Source organism: Pongo pygmaeus, chromosome 3 (assembly GCF_028885625.2).
Source record: "Pongo pygmaeus isolate AG05252 chromosome 3, NHGRI_mPonPyg2-v2.0_pri, whole genome shotgun sequence".
NCBI lineage: Eukaryota > Metazoa > Chordata > Mammalia > Primates > Hominidae > Pongo > Pongo pygmaeus.
In genome coordinates this window covers 64,613,347-64,631,712 of record NC_072376.2, presented here as the reverse complement: position 1 = coordinate 64,631,712, position 18,366 = coordinate 64,613,347, and the positions used below count along the sequence as shown (strand labels likewise).

Below are 18,366 nucleotides of genomic sequence, written 5' to 3'. Positions count from 1 at the left end.
AGACAGCTGATTTATATAATGGCATCAAGCTGAAATCGTGGTCTTTGCATAGTGTTGTGAAAGGGGAAAAGGCTACCAAGACTGGAATAGCCAGGGGACTCCACAAGTAGATCTGTGAGTATCAGTCGGTGGTCTTAAATATGTTTCTCCACCAGCAAGCCACAGAAGAGCTCCAGAGAGCAGCCTGCTTGAGGCTGGTCGCGGAAGACTGACGGTGGGGCTAGTGAGGCTGCTGTATTTTGGCTGCCGCCGCCGCTGCTGCCACTGGGCAGACACCGCAGTGAGGGGTCTGACCGCGCTGAGTGCTCTCGGGAATCTGGGCTCTGGCTAGGAATGCGAAGTTAAGAGAGGCAGGGCTGAGAGGTGGGCAGGACTCACCAAGGAGCTGCAAACCCAAACGAGAAATCTAGGGAGCAAAAGGAGAGGAAAGAGTGAGCTTGAGCCAAGACATCAGGCCAAGTGGAACTGGAGGAAATGTCATCATTGGTAAAGGAGGACTTGGAGAAGAAACTGTTTAAGCCACTCTCGCAGAATCTGTACGAGTTTATTGAAATAGAGTTCTCCGTCCAGGACAGGTATTACCTCTGTGTGTCAGGTAATCTGTTCCTTCTGTTATCATTTCAAAAAGCAAGTCACCCAGAGATGCTTGGATGATAGAGGGAATTTTTTTTTTTTTGTATTTATTTTCCTATACAGCACGTGTACCTTCTTCTGATAAGAACTTAACTATGCAAGGTTTAAGAATTTGGGTTCTACAGAATTTTTTAGAGTGTTAAAAATGAAAGAAAAAAACATTGTATTAGAATACTTTGGTTAATTGTGGAGAAATGAAACTGATGTGTCCTTCTCCTGATTTGATTATTTTGTCTCCAATCGTTTGTTTAATTCATTTGCATGGCATGCAATTTTATTGTGTAAGAGCTCATTTTTAAAAACGCAACAGAGAGCTCTCTGTATATTCTTAAATACATTGGAGAATTGAGTTATACAGCACCATTTGCAACTAGTCTGGAAAACTGGCATTCTCCCTTTTCATCCTAGGAAAAAAACAAAGCCTTAGATTTTCTTCTGAGGGCTTTAGACTTCCTGGTGGTTTATTTGAAGACAGAAATTATATTTTAAAACTTCTTTCTCTTATAGGAAGTGTGCTCACAAAAACAATACCTTAATGGTGAAACTAGTTCAAGAAAATGGAACTTTAAGGATAAGAGGATGTCCTCCAAACTATTTAACTAAAATAAAGATTTTTACTCTCATGTTTCCAAAATTCATAAAAATTGTTCAAAGCTAGGAACAGGCTTTTGCACTTAATTATGATTTGCCTAACCTGTGATTTCTGTGCTGAATTTAGACAGGAATGCTCATGCCTTTACTGAACAGAATATACAGTATTCCCTTTTCTTGGTCCATGCCTTTTAATACTTTTCAGGCGCTTAGGAGAAAAGAGCTTAGAAACTTTGTGTTCATTGTGGACTTGCCTATCTAAGGCACACACCTATTTTCAGAAAACAACTTCTTATAATTCCCTTTCTGGTAATTGACTTAGAAGGCCTTTCAAAGTTGTCAGGAGGGAGTGCTGTAAGGGAAATAGAATGTCTTTAAAGAACATGCCAAGAATTTTTAGAATTCTGTCATTTCTAATAAATATAGTAATATTTACCCAATAATAACATTAGAAATATTTATCTGACACTTTAGCATATTTTGCTATATAACTACAAAGTGTAAAGGGTATTCTAGTGACATAAAAAAATTAATTGGCCCAGGAAAAAGAAAGAAATTAAGTATTTTTAAAAGTCAATTAGAAACAATTTAAGAAACTACATCGTATCCTAGCCATCAAATCACTGTATCTTAAAATATTTTTACTGAATATATTAGAGAAGATGCTTATTCCAACATTAAAATGTAATAATTTTGTATTTGTTGTAATTTCCACTTTATAAAGCTGATTTCTCATTGGTAACATTAGTATACACATATTTTTAAAGAAAAACATGAAAAATTAAATAATCACAATAATTTATATATCTAACTTACCAAATATATCTTAGTTTCTCCCTCCAAATTATGTAATTAACTAGACTCGTTCTATCTGACATGAAAAAAAGTCTCCTAGATTTAAATGTTTGGAAATAATTCAATAATTCTGTCATGTAAGAAACAAGGAAAAAACAAGATCTTCCCAGAGGTGAGGAAGAGAAAACAATATTGTGCTATTCTAGACAATATTAAGACAATATTGTGCTATTCTAGATACAAGTTAACTTTATAAGCCATGTCAGTTCACTAACTTTTCACGACTCTCTTCTATATCACATCATCAATTTGAGAGCACTTTCTCCAAACGTAACACCTTTTTATGGCAATTTAAAAATTAATACATTTTGCTGGAACAGTAATTTAAAATAAGTCAGCGTATTGCTTGAATAGTCTTGGCTTTGACCATGCTTGACTCAGACAATTTCCATTGGTAATGAATCAAACAGATCACATCGTAATTGTTGAGACATGAAACTCCATACTTTGAACAATGGCCACTTTCAGGGAGTAGAGTCACATTATGATTTCCTCTTTATTCCCTACAACTAGCGCTTCTAAATTTGTGAGACTTGAGAGTCCAGTGTAGTCAAATTCCATCATGTATTTTTTCAATTAATGAAAATATGTTTAAATATGGTTAAGCTTTCTATTTATATGACCAGAGTCTCTCTTTTGCAGTGGTCTTGCAGCCAAAGGATTGTGACTTACTGTTAAATCTTGATATTTACCTGGTTGATATCAAAATTAGATGTCAAAAACTCAATTTCCCTTTCTGGTTTGCTAGGAGGTACATGGGGGATTTCCTGGGACCTCAGCCCACTCCCACCTTAGGGTTTGCATGGTCATTTCTCCCTGGGACTAGCGTCCCCTACCTAGAACATTATCACTGGAAGTTAAAAGTAGCATCTTCTTATGAAGGAGGGAGGAGCTCTATTATGTGCTGGCACTAGAAAGGAATAAGTCACATGTGCAATGATGAGAGTGCACATGAATTAAAGAAATGCTGAAGGACTCGACATAGTATATTAAAGAATTAGCCAAAACTGGATGGAAAGTAACAGGGCATAGTGGAACAGACCTTCACACACTTGGAATCAGGCAAACTTGGTGTGAAACCTGGTGCTGCTTTGCCACCCACCAGCTGTGAAATTTGGGACAAGATAATTAGGCTCTCTGGCCTCAGTGGTGACATCTCTGAAACAGAAATAAAAACACTTATATCTGCCCACAGTGCTCCCCTGTTAAATTCTTACTAGGATAAAACCAAATGTGATGCATTATATTCTAAATAAATAAAATTAAATTAAGGTTATAATTTTCAGATATGCAGAAAAAATAATTTATCATTAAAAATATGCTGAAATATATGTGTATATATGTATATACTATAAATACATAGTTATAGTAAAAACAAAATAGTAAACATATGTGTGTATATTTAATATAAAATAAAAAATTGATATATTGTATATTATGTTAATTTAAAATTGTATGTATATTCAGATGTTGATTATTTTTCAGTATTCTCATACTTCTAGAAAAACGTCTTCCATTCATAGATATTAATCTGAAAATAAATGGCATTTGCTAGAATTGTAAAAATAATATGCATAAATTCTCTCTATATATATTTTTTAAGCCGTACCAGAACTTCTCTGCGAATCAAAGAATCTAATAATCATTTACAATAATAATGTTAACAATAAGATTGTTAAATAAGAATGAGTTAACGAGAAAAGGAGGTTGCTAAAAATGATTTTAAAGACTTCATTTGGGACAACTACTGCTACATTTGTGAATTCCCAATATCTTAACAACAGAGAGCACAATCTAAAGAATTTCGTTCCTTAAGTTGTCATTTCAGGAGACAATAGTATTGTCTGGAAGAGGTTAGTTTAATTTTTCAGCTGTGAATTGAGAACAAACTATCGTAATACATAGTGTTTTGAAGATTTAAACATGGACTAATGTTTTAAAAAGTTTTCATATAATTAAAGATGTTATTAGCAGTAGTAGAATAACAATTATGCAGGCCAAAATATATCCAAACAACCATGCATATGTTCTGATTATAGAGCCAAACATAGTTTATGTGTATATTCTTTTTTATTTTTTCAAGTTGCAGGTTTACTCAAGGCTGGTTTTTTTTTTCTCGTTTTTGGCTTTTTTTTTGTTTTTGTTTGTTTGTTTGTTTGTTTGTTTTGAGACAGAGTCTTGCTCTGTCGCCCAGGCTGGAGTGCAGTGGCATGATCTTGATCTCGGCTCACTGCAATCTCCTCCTCCTGGGTTCAAGGATTCTCCTGTCAAGGTTGTTTTGCTACATAATAATTTAATATCTTCCCTTTTATGACCTATCATACTTCCTTTAATAAATATGAATAGATTTGGTTCTGTGACAACACAGAAATCTTGTGCTCAAAAAGAGAACACACTTGAAGAAATTCTAATTTGATGGTGTTTATTATTCTCTATGTTAAAAAATAATGAAAAGAAGAAATATAGGATTGATTTCTAAGTGATGCATTTTATTAAAAAATAAAATACATATATCATAAAATTCACAAAACTTACCAATTGTTACTGATTGTAACAATTAATTACAATCAGAATTGTCAAATGGGGAACAGACCTTGAATATTAAAGTAGATTTTATACTTTAAAATTCTTGCTCTTTGTCTTCTAAAGGTAGAAAAAAACACTTTATTATTTTTGCTCAAGACTCTGTATTTTTTTCAAGTCTCTCTCTCTCTCTCTCTCTCTCTCTCTCTCACACACACAAACACAAAATGCATTTGTGGAATATCACTAAATGTCTCTATGGAGGAATTTATTTTTATTTTATTTTATTTTATTTTTTGAGACAAGGTCTCACTTTGACACCCAGGCTGGAGTACAGTGGCCTGATCTTGGCTCACTGCAGCCTCAACCTCTGGGGCTCAGGTGATTCTCCCACCTCAGCCTCCTGAGTAGCTGGGACTATAGTCATGCGCCACTATGCCTGGCTAATTTATTAGTGTTTTTTGTAGAGATGGAGTCTCGCTATATTGCCCAGGCTGGTCTTGAACTCCTGGCATCAAGCCATCCTGCCTCAGCCTCCCAAAGTGCTGGGATTACAAGCATGAGCCACCACACTCAGCCCTACGCAGGAATTTAAATAAAATATTCTGATTCTCCAAATCAGGGTAATTGTAGGTGAAGGTTACAATATGGAAATGATGAAGCTCCCATTTGAGGCCTCTTGTTACCTTGCGTTTACTGTAACTTAGCATTTAGTTCTAAAAGGGCCGGTAGCTTGGATTTTGGAGTGGGGATATTATCATTATCTCTAAAATGAACAACCCACATCACCATCATCAGTTAGTAACTTATGAGACAGATTTTCCCAGTGGTTAATCTATTACCTTGGAGATCTAAATGTGGAAATCAAGATGATCTGCCAATTCTAAACTCCAAGCCATTTGCATCATTTGTAGAGTGACTAGGAGCTTGATTTCAGAGCTTTGAAGGGGGGAAGTATTTAAAATTTTTCATTATTAGCATGGCATTATTGATGATGCAATAAAAGGGATAGCTGTAAGGCATACCTGCTGAGTGCCAGGCACAAGTCCATTTAGTACCATTTATATGCTTTATTCCTTTTAATCTTCACAACCAGCTTATGTGATAGATAAAATTCCTGTTTCACAGATGAGGAAACCATAGGTCACAAGAAGTTAAGTACCTAGTCCAAGGCCCACAGGTCATAAATCTAATTCTAAAACCCAAGTTTTTTTCCACTTTACCATATTGCTTCTAACCAGTAAGAGTAGATGCTTTTCTTAACACATTAGCCCGGCACTATGGTAAGTCCTTCACATATTTTATCTTATTTGCCACATCTATGCATGATAAAATTGAAGCATACAGTAGCTAAATAACTTGCCCAAGATAATCAGCTGCTAAGTGACTAATGGAGGCTTTAAATCCGGGTCCACTTGTGCCAAATTACTATGCAATATTACTTTTAGTAGGGACACTGACAAATGCTAGATTGGAACTCATAAAGCCAAACCTTGCATATGCCTCATTGGATGTCCCTTCTCTCTTGGTACTTCTATTCCCACAAAATCACTTTCCTTCTCTTTCATTCTATCTCCCATTCTGTAAAAACATCAGCAACTCATGTTCTTACTTGCTTATACCAATTTTTTTCATTTTAAAGACCCTCAGTGTAGCCCAAAATTTGATTTTAAAAATATTTCTAAAGAAAAATATTATTTGAAAATTACTCTTTTGGCCAGGCATGGTGGCTCACACTTCTAATCCCAGCACTTTGGGAGGCCGAGGTGAGCATCTGGATCACCTGAGGTCAAGAGTTTGAGACAAGCCTGGCCAACATGGTGAAACTCTGTCTCTACTAAAAATACAAAAATTAGCTGAGTGTGGTGGTGGGTGCCTGTAATCCTAGCTACTCAGGAGGCTGAGGCAGGAGAATCACTTGAACCCAGGAGGCGGAGGTTGCAGTGAGTCGAGATTGTGCTGTTGCACTCCAGCCTGGGCGACAAGAGCGAAACTCCATCTCAAAAAAAAAAAAAAAAGAAAAGAAAAAAAGAAAATTACTCTTTTGATGAAAGTAATGATAGTCTTCTCAGTGACCCAAGACAGCACCATATATGTTGTAACATTTCACTGATGCTGCTTTTCTTCAATATCTCATAGTAATTTCTCTCCATTATTTAACTTAAATGATGAAAACAATTGTATAACAATAGAATGTAAAAGAAGAGTTGTTTCTTTAAAGCATTCTGTGCAACTTACTTGTGAGCTACTGTTTTCTTCTATTCTGCCAAATTGTATTGGATCAATCGGGCAATGTTTCTTCCATTTAGCCTCATGAATAATAGTGACTATTTTACCGTGGTAATAGAGGCATTTATTAACGACAAAGTTTATTTTAAAATTTAAAGTGAAAATAAATGATTGGTATGAAGTTAAAATTATAATTCTGAAAATGCTGACTAAAATTAAAACTAGAACAGATTAACTCTGAAATTCCCTGAGTCTATAGATATTACTCACTAAATCATAGTTCGATAATGGAAACTCTGATGTTACTGAAAACAGCTAACATTTTGATTATATAAACACATTTCTGTTTTAAGACAATGTGATAGGTTTCCACTTTGCCACTGCATTAATGTGGATACGGCCATTTAATTTTAGCTGGCAGCAAAGCTCAAGTGTGGAAATTAGGGATTGGGTTGACTCCAGGCTAAGTAGACTTCTTTGGCTTGTGGCTAAAGACAATTCTTGGAGACTCCTTAGCTACAAAGGAAGCTGTTTTGTCAAAAGGTTAACTTTTAAAGAATGCTCTTTTACTTTCTTAGTTTGGTGTTAATGGGACAGTGACCATTAATGTAAGAAAATGTGATGACTCGTAGGACTCTGCTTCTTCACGTCTCTTCTCTCCATTCCCCACCTCCAACCTATCCTTCATGGAAGATCACAAAATAAGTTTCTGAAGCTTAAAAGCTCAGTCTGTCCATTCACTTTAAATCCTTCAGTGACAACTTCTCTGTCTTATACAGAGAAATGCATGGCTTTCAGAATAACCTTTGATCTTCTCAGCCTGGTATTCTAGACCCCTCAGGAATTAGTCTTGCCTAACTTGTTCCCTGCCACCTGTGCACCCTCACACCTCATGCCAGCAATACCAGATGCTTTTAATGACTTAAAAGTGTCAAGTATTTCATGCCTTTGTGTGAATGGTTTTCTAGAACTACCTTTACCCATCTTCATTCTGCTAACTTCTACGCCCTTTACAACTCAGGTTACCTCTCTCAGGAAGCTCTCCCAGACCCCCACTTGGATGAAGACATCCTTCCTCCACATTCCTCAATTACTTTGTCTATTTCTTATTTGCAGAACTGTGAGCACAGGTTTTCTTTCTGAAGATGCCTCTCCCTACAATCTCAGTGACAGCAGGAATGATGCCTTATGAGATATAATGTTTTCAATTCCTAACACAGTGCTTGGTACAAAAAGGGCACTCAAATATTTATCAATTTAATGAGATGAATGCATGGCCTGCAAATGACCATAACATGCTTTTCATAACATGTAGATGAGGCAGTGGAATTTGCTCCGTGAAAATTACATTTTTCATACCTCCCCAACCCCATCCTCTCCCACCCCGTAAGCAGCATGTGAGACAGCTAGCTGGAGCAAGAACATAGTCCTTTGGTTCTGGGGTACAGCTTCTTTCTGGACATACAACTGCCTCCTGGTGGAGGAAAATGTCTCCAAGATCTTGTCCTTAGTAAGCATGACAGATTCAAGTGTGCCTCCACTTCACCACCTCTGCCTAACAGCTTCACTTTGAATCCTTTCATCTTCCCAAGGCTGACATCTACACCAGTGGAGATGGAACCTTTTTAGTGCTAGAGAAGGATAGATGGGCAGAAGCCCACCAACTTTGGCACACTGTCAGAGGGATCACAGACTCTAAACTAGCTCATTGACCCCAAGTTAAGGTCTTCTGCTTGAGGTCCTCTCCAGAAGATGTGCCTTAGTCACTCCCTCTGCCTCCAAAATGTATAATCCCTCCTCTTCCAAACTCCTAGAATATGTGATCTCCATCATAGCCTTTAGTCTTCCTTCCTATTACCTTTGTAAATCCTACCTAACCTTGAGGCTGGCACACAATGTGCACTCAAATAGTGTTAGTGCATGAAGGAGTCCTCTGCAAGTTGTCTTCTGCCCTCAGCATTCTAGAGAAACTTTCCTCATGGAGGAAATTCACGATCTTCTTCCAAGTCAGATTCAGTGCTAGGGCTGAACTCTGCCTTACCTAATAAAGGGACTTCATGGGATTGTCTCCAAACCTTTAAACTTCACTGTCCTCTTGATTCCCATAGCATTACATAGCTGGGCCTGTCTCTCAGACCCCTTCTCAGACGTCTTTCCTGGCATCTATTTTTCTTCTCACTTTCTCTCACCTCTTTCCTCTGCTCTTTTCTCTACAAATTTGGTTTGGGGGCCAGGCATGGTGACTGTCACCTATAATCCCAACATTTTGAGAGGCCGAGGCAGGAGCATGGCTTGAGGTCAGGAGTTTGAGACCACTATCATTATCACTGGGTAATACAGTGAGACCCGTCTCTACAAAAAAAATTAAAAAATTAGCCAGGCATAGTGGTGCATTCCTGTAGTCCCAGCTACTCAGGAGGCTGAGGTGGAAGTATGCTTGAGTCCAGGAGGTTGAGGCTGCAGTGAGCCATGATCATGCCACTGTACTCCAGCTTGGGTAACAGAGTGAGACCCTCTTTCAAAATGAAAAACAAACAAACAACAACAACAAAAAACTGGCCTTGGAAACCTTTCCACACAAAAAAACCCAAGTATCTCCATTCCTAAACTACAAAACTTCCATCTCATTCTCTTTTGAGATAATTTGTGGCTACTTCAACTGTGTGTCAAAAACAAAACTCATTTTTCCACCCAACCAACTCACCCTCTCTACTTTCCTATTTGGGTTTGTATTCAGTGTTTGGTTTTCATTCAGTGTTATTTCCATCCAGTGTTATTTAAAATCTTACTTGGGTTTTCCACTTCTTTATCCATGACCCACATCCCATGCCCAGGTTACTACAACAGCCTCTTAAAACAAACAAAACAAAACAAAACATTTTTAACAGTTACTGTAAACCAGGCACTATCCTAAGTTCTTTATATATTTTGTCTACTTTAGTCTTTACACCCTATGAATTTATATCATTCTGGTGTCTATTTTACAACATAAGAAAAGTGAGGTTTAATCTCTCTAGAGATTAAATCATTTACTTAGACCACACTGTTAAGAGATGGTGTCATGATTTAACTCCAGAATGTCCAGTGCCAGAACTCATTAAGCTGCAGTGCATTTTCCGGGGTCCTCCAGTTCCTCTTTCATTTCCTCTTCCATGTATCCTGTATGTCACTGCTGCCAGAAAAATTCTTCTTTAATAGAGTACCATTTCATTAGTCTTTTGCTACCAAAAGAGGGAGACTTAACGAACAGGTGTTGCTAAAAGAGCTTTCGCTGAACACCTGACACAGTGCCTTCTTCTGAGATTTGTCAGACTGCTCCCACTCCCTTCTCCCGAGGACTGAGCTCTGTCATCAACTCTCAGCTCAACTGGCTGTCTTGATTTCAGTATCACTGGCGCCATCAGGCAATGGATGCTCCTTTTGCTAGACCCAATTCTAGAGCCCTTACTATAATAGATCAGCCTCACATCACTCCATCCAGAAAAGAGAATTCAGACACAGGTCCAAAGTGGTTTCTGTTGCATTTCAAATCCAGAGTCTTTCAAAACATTTTCACAACCTTCTGTACCTAGTGAATCCTACTGCCCACATGTCTTAACATCAGCCAACCCATGCAGTCCACTTTCTTTGATTCTACCTGGTGACGTTAACTTCTATTGCTGATGCATTTCCACATGCTGCCCTTCACCTAGAAATGTCTGCAGTATGACCTCTGTCTTTTCAAAATTTAAGCCCCATCTCAAATTCTACTTCATTTGTAATTCCTGCCTTAACTACTTCAATCCTTTCCCTTCTCAGAACTCCTATTGAACATGTAGTCTGCTCCACATTACTTATCTTTCACTATGATTATACTGTGATATATTGTTTCATGTCTACAGCGCTAGGAGAGCATGTCAAAGTGATGCTTTCCAGAACCAAGAGAGAGTCTTCCCCCACCGTGAGAAAAAATTCCAGAGTCACTCTTAGAAGACAGAACCAGCTTGCAACTCTCTAAGTAACATGACTCATCTTGAAGGGAAATCTTAGGAATTCGATCCCCACCTGCCACCTCTTTATAATATGCTATTGTATGTGACAAGTGTGTTAGCCTTGTCTCCCCAATGAAACCATAAATTTTTAGAGGGCAGGGCCCATGTCTTTTACTTGTATCCCCTGTGGCATCTATTACAGTTCTATCATGCAAGTAGCAAATACTCAGTAAATATTCCTTTACCATAATAACTCATTGATAATTTTCAACTTAAGAGCTCTATGCTCAAATATTGATTCTTCCGATGTGTGTATATAAGACCAAATGATTTTAAGACCAAAAAAGCATTTCCCTCATTTTGTTCCCACAAAATAAGCAAAAATTTCCCACATCTTTCAAAGTATAGTACTAAAACCTTTTGTGCAAATGGCACATTTTGAATACTAGAATTTGAGAGACACACTTGAGAGGATTACAATCTCGAGCAATACCAAACGGGTTAACAATAGCTGTGATGCAAGCATTTCTACATTGTAAGTCTCAGAGTGAATTTAAAGCCAAGTGTCCACAGTTACTGCAGTATTTGCTTGGTCACTTACTCTTCAACACTATGTTGCTGTAAAGCATTACTGTTTACTTCCATGACCTCACTTTCTTATATTGTCATAAATTAAAATTCCAACCTGTTCTGATAAACACTTGGCACTGACTGTATGCTAAGGCTAAGCCTCTTATTTCCTGCCCCAAGATGAACCCTATTCTCTACCACAATGCTCAGAGCTCAAAGCACATAGCTCAATGTTCTATTTAACAGACATTACTGTGGCAGTATGTAACCACAACTGTAGCAAAAATAAAGTTAATACATTGAGCAAATTTGGGGGCATACTGTGAAGATTCAGATACATCAGGGCTCACAATTGAGGCACATCTATAATGTGGGTTCAATGTCATTTTATTAAAAGGGGATACATAAATACCAAAAAGTATGACTTGAATAATTTATTAGCTTCTAAGAATTTATGTAAACTAAGTATTTTTCTGTCCTACAGTGACCAAAAAGGAAGAAGTAAAAATAATCATGGTGAAACACTACAGAATAGGTTTAGATGAAAAATATGAAGTAACAAAAAAGTGGTCTTTGAACGATCTGCAGATGATTGATGGAAAAGAAGCAGATACTGTAAGTATTACATTTTATAAGGAGATGTGGAATCAATATGCTGGAGATCTTTATGTTCAATATCCTGCTTCATATATTCTTGGCATGTACTAAGTGTTAAGATGACATTATATTGTTCGTAAGTGGCATAGTTTAATCTACTGGGATGATGTACTGGTTTTTTGATTCTGTTTTTATGAGTTTCAAGTGGAATTTTGTCTATTAAATTTAAAAGCACCTTTCCCAAGGGCCTCTTAACAGGTTAAACACAATCTACCAGTCAATCCTGAAAATTTAAATGCCATTTTTCCAAATATATGATGCTTCTACCATCACTTTCTCCCCACCACAATTTCCTCTATAAATTTAGGAGATTTCTTCCCTCACTTCAAATTTTACCATCAGCAAGCCCACTTCGTCCTCTAGAAGGATGGAAATCCTATAATCTTAGAGTTGAAAGTGGAGAAAGAGTAGATACTACAATCTCCCCACTTGACCCCTGACAAGTGATTTTCACAGTCTGTTTTTGAACTCTGCTCTTGATGGAGAACCCTTCCCCCTTGAACTTTCTACCTCCACAATGCTTAAGTACTGACTCCTGAGGCTTCAACTGCCCAATTACCTTTAACTGTTACCCAGATTTCCCATTGAGTAAAGTCTTATTGACTCTCTGCCCTCATACACTCATTATGGCATGGGTGGAAATGTATTATAACCATAATCCTACAAACTGCAATTGTTGGGTTACTCTGAATTCCCTCTAGACAGAAAGCTCCTTAAAAATTAGGACCATGGTTTTCATCCTTTATCATAGCCTGATAGATGATAGGCACTCAGTAAGTCTTTGTAGTGTTATTGTTGAATGAATTAGAACTTTAAGCTCATTTATTCTCAATCTTAATAAATGCCATAGTCTTCATTTGGCCTATTGTTCCAACCTTTAAAATCTTCTAATATTGTTATTTTTTAATATCACTATAGTATGATTCAGATTTAATGAGCACAACATTTAGGACTTCATCCAAGTCAATAATAAAATTGATGAGGCAGGCAGGCCAAGTATGTACCTCTAGATCATTGATGGTTACCATTACTACTGCTAGTAGTACTGTTACTTGCTACTACCAATATTCAGTAAACTCTTTGAGGTGCCAGAAACCAGGCTAAGCTCCTTTCATGTATATTTTTACATAATCACCATAAAACCTTTTGAATTAGATTATATTATTCCATTTTACAGATGAAGAAAATGAGACTTAAAGAGATTGACTTGCCCAAGGTGACATAGCTATTGAGTGGTAGAGCTAGACTTTACCCAGAAATCTATTAATTTGCCTTCTTTGGATTGGTTGTTGAAAACCTCTACAAATTCATATATTCATTTATTCCTTCATTCATTTATTGAGAATTTATTGTATACCAGTCCCCGCTAGGCTCTGAGGATACTGTAGAGAATTAGCCAAAAGCACTTATCTCTGCCTTAATTATTCATCTAATCTGAATATCTAAAATTTGTCATTTACTAAAATCAACATATACTATCTGCTATTACCTGGACTTTTCAACTTAAAAACCTTTTTAAAAAAGTTGATGTGTTTGACATGACTTCTTGGCAAAAGAATGCTGGGTTTCATTGCTGTGTTTCCTAAATATTCATGTAACACCTTTCTGACAATATGTTCTACCTAAATGTTTGATGCTTAGGAAATGGTTAAGTATATTATTACATATCTGTATGATAGAATATTATACAGCCATTATAAAACATGCTTCCAAAAGAATATCTCAGAACACAATTGTTCAGCCACTTAACAAGTTTTCTAAAAATCAACTAAATATAAAACTTTTCTAAAATATTACATCAATTTTGCATATTTAGTCATGTTATTGAAATATGAATCTTAATGTTTTTACAAAAAAAAGTCAGTATATGTATATATGTATATACATGTATATGTAAAACAAACCGGTACTTTAATAAGTTACCTCTGTGATAAGATTACAAATTGTTTAATTATTAATTTCTGTTTTATATTTTTCTGTACCTGTCAAATTTCTATAATACTGCATTTAATTTGATCAGAAGTGCAGGTCAAGTTCACTAATCTGTAGTTTCAGGAACTAGCCCCACAAATTAACTATCCCCACCAATCTTTGGCCCATTTTTCTTGTCTTTTTTCTCCAGCTCTCAAATATTACCGATGTTATCATTGATTTTTACAAGTTTGCTCAATGCCCAGGATTGTATTCACCAGGACTGTCAATTTAGATTCATTTCAAATCAACTAACTGTGCTCTATTTTTTCCTCACTTTTCATGGCCTTTAATTCCATCCCAACATTGTTGATTCTTCCCTTTTCCCTTTCCAATTTGAAGATTATTATCTTTCATAGTGAACAAGATACAAAATATAGGTTGAGTATTTCTGGTTTTCTCATCACTTTAAGACCTAAAATATTAAATTGCCAGAAGAAAAACCATAATATCTAAAGAGTAGTTCTTGCAAGATTTATTTTCTATGGATGAAGTAAAAATATCCTGACTGTTCTGGGAATTTCTACTTCTCTTTTTTGAAATCTAATCCTTGGGGATCAGCATTTATTACATTTTTTACATTTACATGATTGCATTTAATTTACAATAAATGTAATAATTTATATTATTACATGTATTACATTTACATATTAATAGCAATGATACAGTTTTATAGAGAGCAATTTTGAGCCAAAAAGTTGTCAACTTTAAAGTGGAATGGAATTGAAAATGAAGTCAATTTATAAAGCAGAAATCAAAATGACTGGGGATTTGGAGACTGGTGCAACAGGAGACAGGATGATGTAGCAAAAATTGAGCTTGTGCTGATTGAGATCTTGGGTTTTGTCCTGGCTCTGCCAATAACTAAATGTGTGACCTGGACTTCATATCTCTGGAAACTACTGTGTTATCCCAGCTAAAAACATATCAATAAATGATTCCTGAGATCCCTTTTAGTTCTAGCATTCTATCAAAAGAGAGAGAGACAGAGACAGGCAGATTTGTATCCTATGTGCATGCATATTCAGGCTCCAATTATTACGCTAAAGGAAAATATTACTCATTTGCAATTATCTCAAAGGCATGAGGGGTATTTTCTACCTGATGAGGAGCAAATGTTTGCAAGAGAAAACTCCCTAAGGAACATGATTTGTATCTGGTGATGCAATGGATGTGCTTTCCCTTTATGGAGATTCTTGGCAGAACTGTCTTTCAAGCTGTAGTTATGAGCGCCAGAAAAAAAAAAAAATGTGAATGTGACTATAAAAGTGCTGCACTTAAAAACCACACCACCTTTATACATTTTTTTTAAGTATGATTATGGTTTTTTAATTTTTATTTTATTTATTTCTTTTTATTTCAATAGGTTTTTGAGAAGCAGGTGGTGTCTGGTTACATGAATAAGTTCTTTAGTGGTGATTTCTGAGATTTTGATGCACCCATCACCCAAGCAGTGTAACTGTACCCAATGTGTAGTCTTTTATCCCTCACTGCTCCTCCTACCCTTTCCTTGAGTCCCCAAAGTCCATTGTGTCATTCTTATGCTTTTGCATACTCATAACTTAACTCCCACTTATGAGTGAGAATATGTGATGTTTGGTTTTCCATTCCTGAGTTACTTCTCTTAGAATAATGGTCTCCAATTCCATCCAGGTTGCTGTAAATGACATTATATCATTCTTTTTTATGGCTGAGTAGTATTCCATGATATATATTATATAAATCATAATATATGTTATTTATATATTATTATTTCTTTATCCACTTGTTGGTTGATGGGCATTTGGGCTGGTTCCATATTTTTGCAATTGCAAATTGTGCTACTATAAACATGCATGTGTAAGTATCTTTTTCATATAATGACTTCTTTCCATCTGGGTAGAAACCCAGGAGTTGGATTGCTGTATCAAATGGTAGTTCTACTTTTAGTTCTTTAAGGAATCTCCCCCTTCTTTTCCATAGTGGTTGTGCTAGTTTACATTCCCACCAGCAGTGTAAAAGTGTTCCCTTTTCACCACATCCATGCCAACATCTACTATTTTTTGATTTTTTTATTATGATCATTCTTGCAGGAGTAAGGTGGTATTGCATAGTGGTTTTTATTTGCATTTCTCTGATCATTAGTGATATTGAGCATTTTTTCATGTTTGTTGGCCATTTGTATATCTTCTTTTAAGAATTGCCTATTCATGTCCTTAGCCCACTTTTTGATCAAATTGTTTGTTTTTTTCTTGATGATTTGTTTGAGTTCCTTGTAGATTCTGGATATTAGTCCTTTCTTGGATGTATACATTGCAAAGATTTTCTCCCACTCTGTGGGTTGTCTGTTTATTCTGCTGATTATTTCTTTTGCTGCCCAGAAGTAAAAGCATGATTCTGTTTTGTTTTTAACTTTTTTAAATGGTAATATCACAGTCTTTAGGAACTATCATTTATTAAGCTCCACACTCGTTTATATGATTTTTCGCATGTAAATTTCACAGCAGCACTATCTAAAATAAGGAGAAAAATGAGAGTCAGATCAGATAAGCATTTTGCCCATGGAATAATCAAAATGGTTGTCTAACTTTAAAATTCATCCTCTATTTCCTGCCTCCTGCAAGAATTTTCCTATTTAAAAAAAAAATTGCAAATATGTAAGTTGCTTGCATATGATGTTACATACTACATGCTGGTGAATTATTAATACTCCTGTTTGGTTGAGTCCTCTGCCTATTTGTTATTTAGGGCAATGTTTGCCTCCACTTCTCCTTTCTTAGGACTACTTCAGGTCAGTTCAACACACATTTGTTGAGAAATTAGTAGTCATCATGCATAAGTACTAGGAACATGATGATAAATAATGCAAAATATCTGTCTTGAAGAAGAGTTAGGAGTTAGTCAGATAATGAATGTGAAAGCATTTTGTAAACTTTTTAAATGCAAGGCCTCATTGTTACTGCTATTAACAGTAGCAATTATTATTTTAACATGTAGGACCTAGATCAGGTTTGGTTTCCACTTTTTCTTGAAGCATTTCTGCTACAGATATAGTAAGAGCCTAGAGGCAGTCTTTAGTAAATTTGTCAGTTTCAGTCGAATGATTCAATAGTCCTTGCTATTACCTTCAAAAGTAATTCCTTGCTGTAAACTTCAAAGGCAGCAAATTGGTGATCTGTATCATGCCAATGGCTAGCTATCATGTATTTCTTCCTTCTACTTTGAAATAGCACAAGGAACCAACCTCCTACTAAAAAGGGAGAGAAACCTTTTCTGTTTTCCAGAAGTCTGTGAGTTTATTCTCTGCTTTATTTATTTATTCCCTACTCATCCTCTCCAATTCATTACACTGAGAAGACTTAATAACTGCACAGTCTGAGTCACATTTTATTTGTATAATTGAAAAAACATAGATGCTTCAAAAATAACCTTTCTTATTGTTGATTTTTAGAAGCAACTACTTTGAAGTAGGTAGCTTTGGAAAGCCCATTTGTAGATTTTAGAAATATGTTTGATATTGATACTTTACAATCAATAAACATATCCAAGAGAATATGAGAGAATCCAGGAAACCTAACTACTTTCTTGGCTACCAACTAAATCATGTCTCTCATTCTCTTCCAGGACAATCCATTTTTTGATCTGCATTTCAAGAAAGTGTACAGTTTGGAAGCATATAGCTGTGCTTCTAAATATGCCTTTGCTCGAACTGTAAATAAGCTGAATCATGCATATCTTAAGAAGGACTTACAGATCGTGAACTTTGATTCTACATACATTAACGATGATTCCATTTGGTCCTCCAACAATAAGGATTGTTTGGTCCTTATGAGAATATGCTTTTATGCTTTCAATCTTGTGTGCTTGTCCCTATGTCCCTTGCCACTCTGAAGCTGTGTACCACGTTCCTTCATCAGTGGCCTATGAAAATGGTTTCCCAAGTAAATATTGATGGTCATAATTTTGTTTTTCCTTCATCAGTGATTATTATAATTTAAATAAAAATAAAGTAATGCTTTGTGAATTGCAGTGTAATGCATTTTAATGTAATCATTCAACATTCAAGACTTCTTGCCAGTGTGATCCTTGGTAACTTTGGTAGGAATTGGGTGGTTTTGACTAAATTAGTATTCTCCTAAAGAGTGTGAAGAAAAACCATAAAAGACCTAAGTATGTGGAAAAACACCTTGTGTTCATGGATAAGAAGACTTAATATCATCAAGATGTCAATACTACCAAAAGTGATCAGCAGATTCAATGCAATTACTATGAAATTTCCAACAGCCTTTGCTGCAGAAATGGAAAAGTTGATCCTCAAAATTCATATGGAATTTCAAGGGGTCCCAAATAGATAAAGAAAAAGAAGTACACAGTTGGAGAACTCACA

At 36.0% G+C, this 18,366-nt stretch overlaps 1 protein-coding gene across 1 annotated transcript; it reads left to right on the top strand.

Moving 5' to 3' along the window:
- The first annotated feature begins 237 nt into the window (after positions 1–237).
- Positions 238–18,008, top strand: EXOC1L (exocyst complex component 1 like). Its single transcript, XM_054484421.1, has 3 exons — positions 238–595; positions 11,857–11,987; positions 17,604–18,008. The coding sequence occupies exons 1-3, from the start codon at positions 475–477 to the stop codon at positions 17,868–17,870; spliced, it is 519 nt and encodes a 172-aa protein (XP_054340396.1). The 5' UTR covers positions 238–474; the 3' UTR covers positions 17,871–18,008.
- The last annotated feature ends 358 nt before the right edge of the window (positions 18,009–18,366 follow it).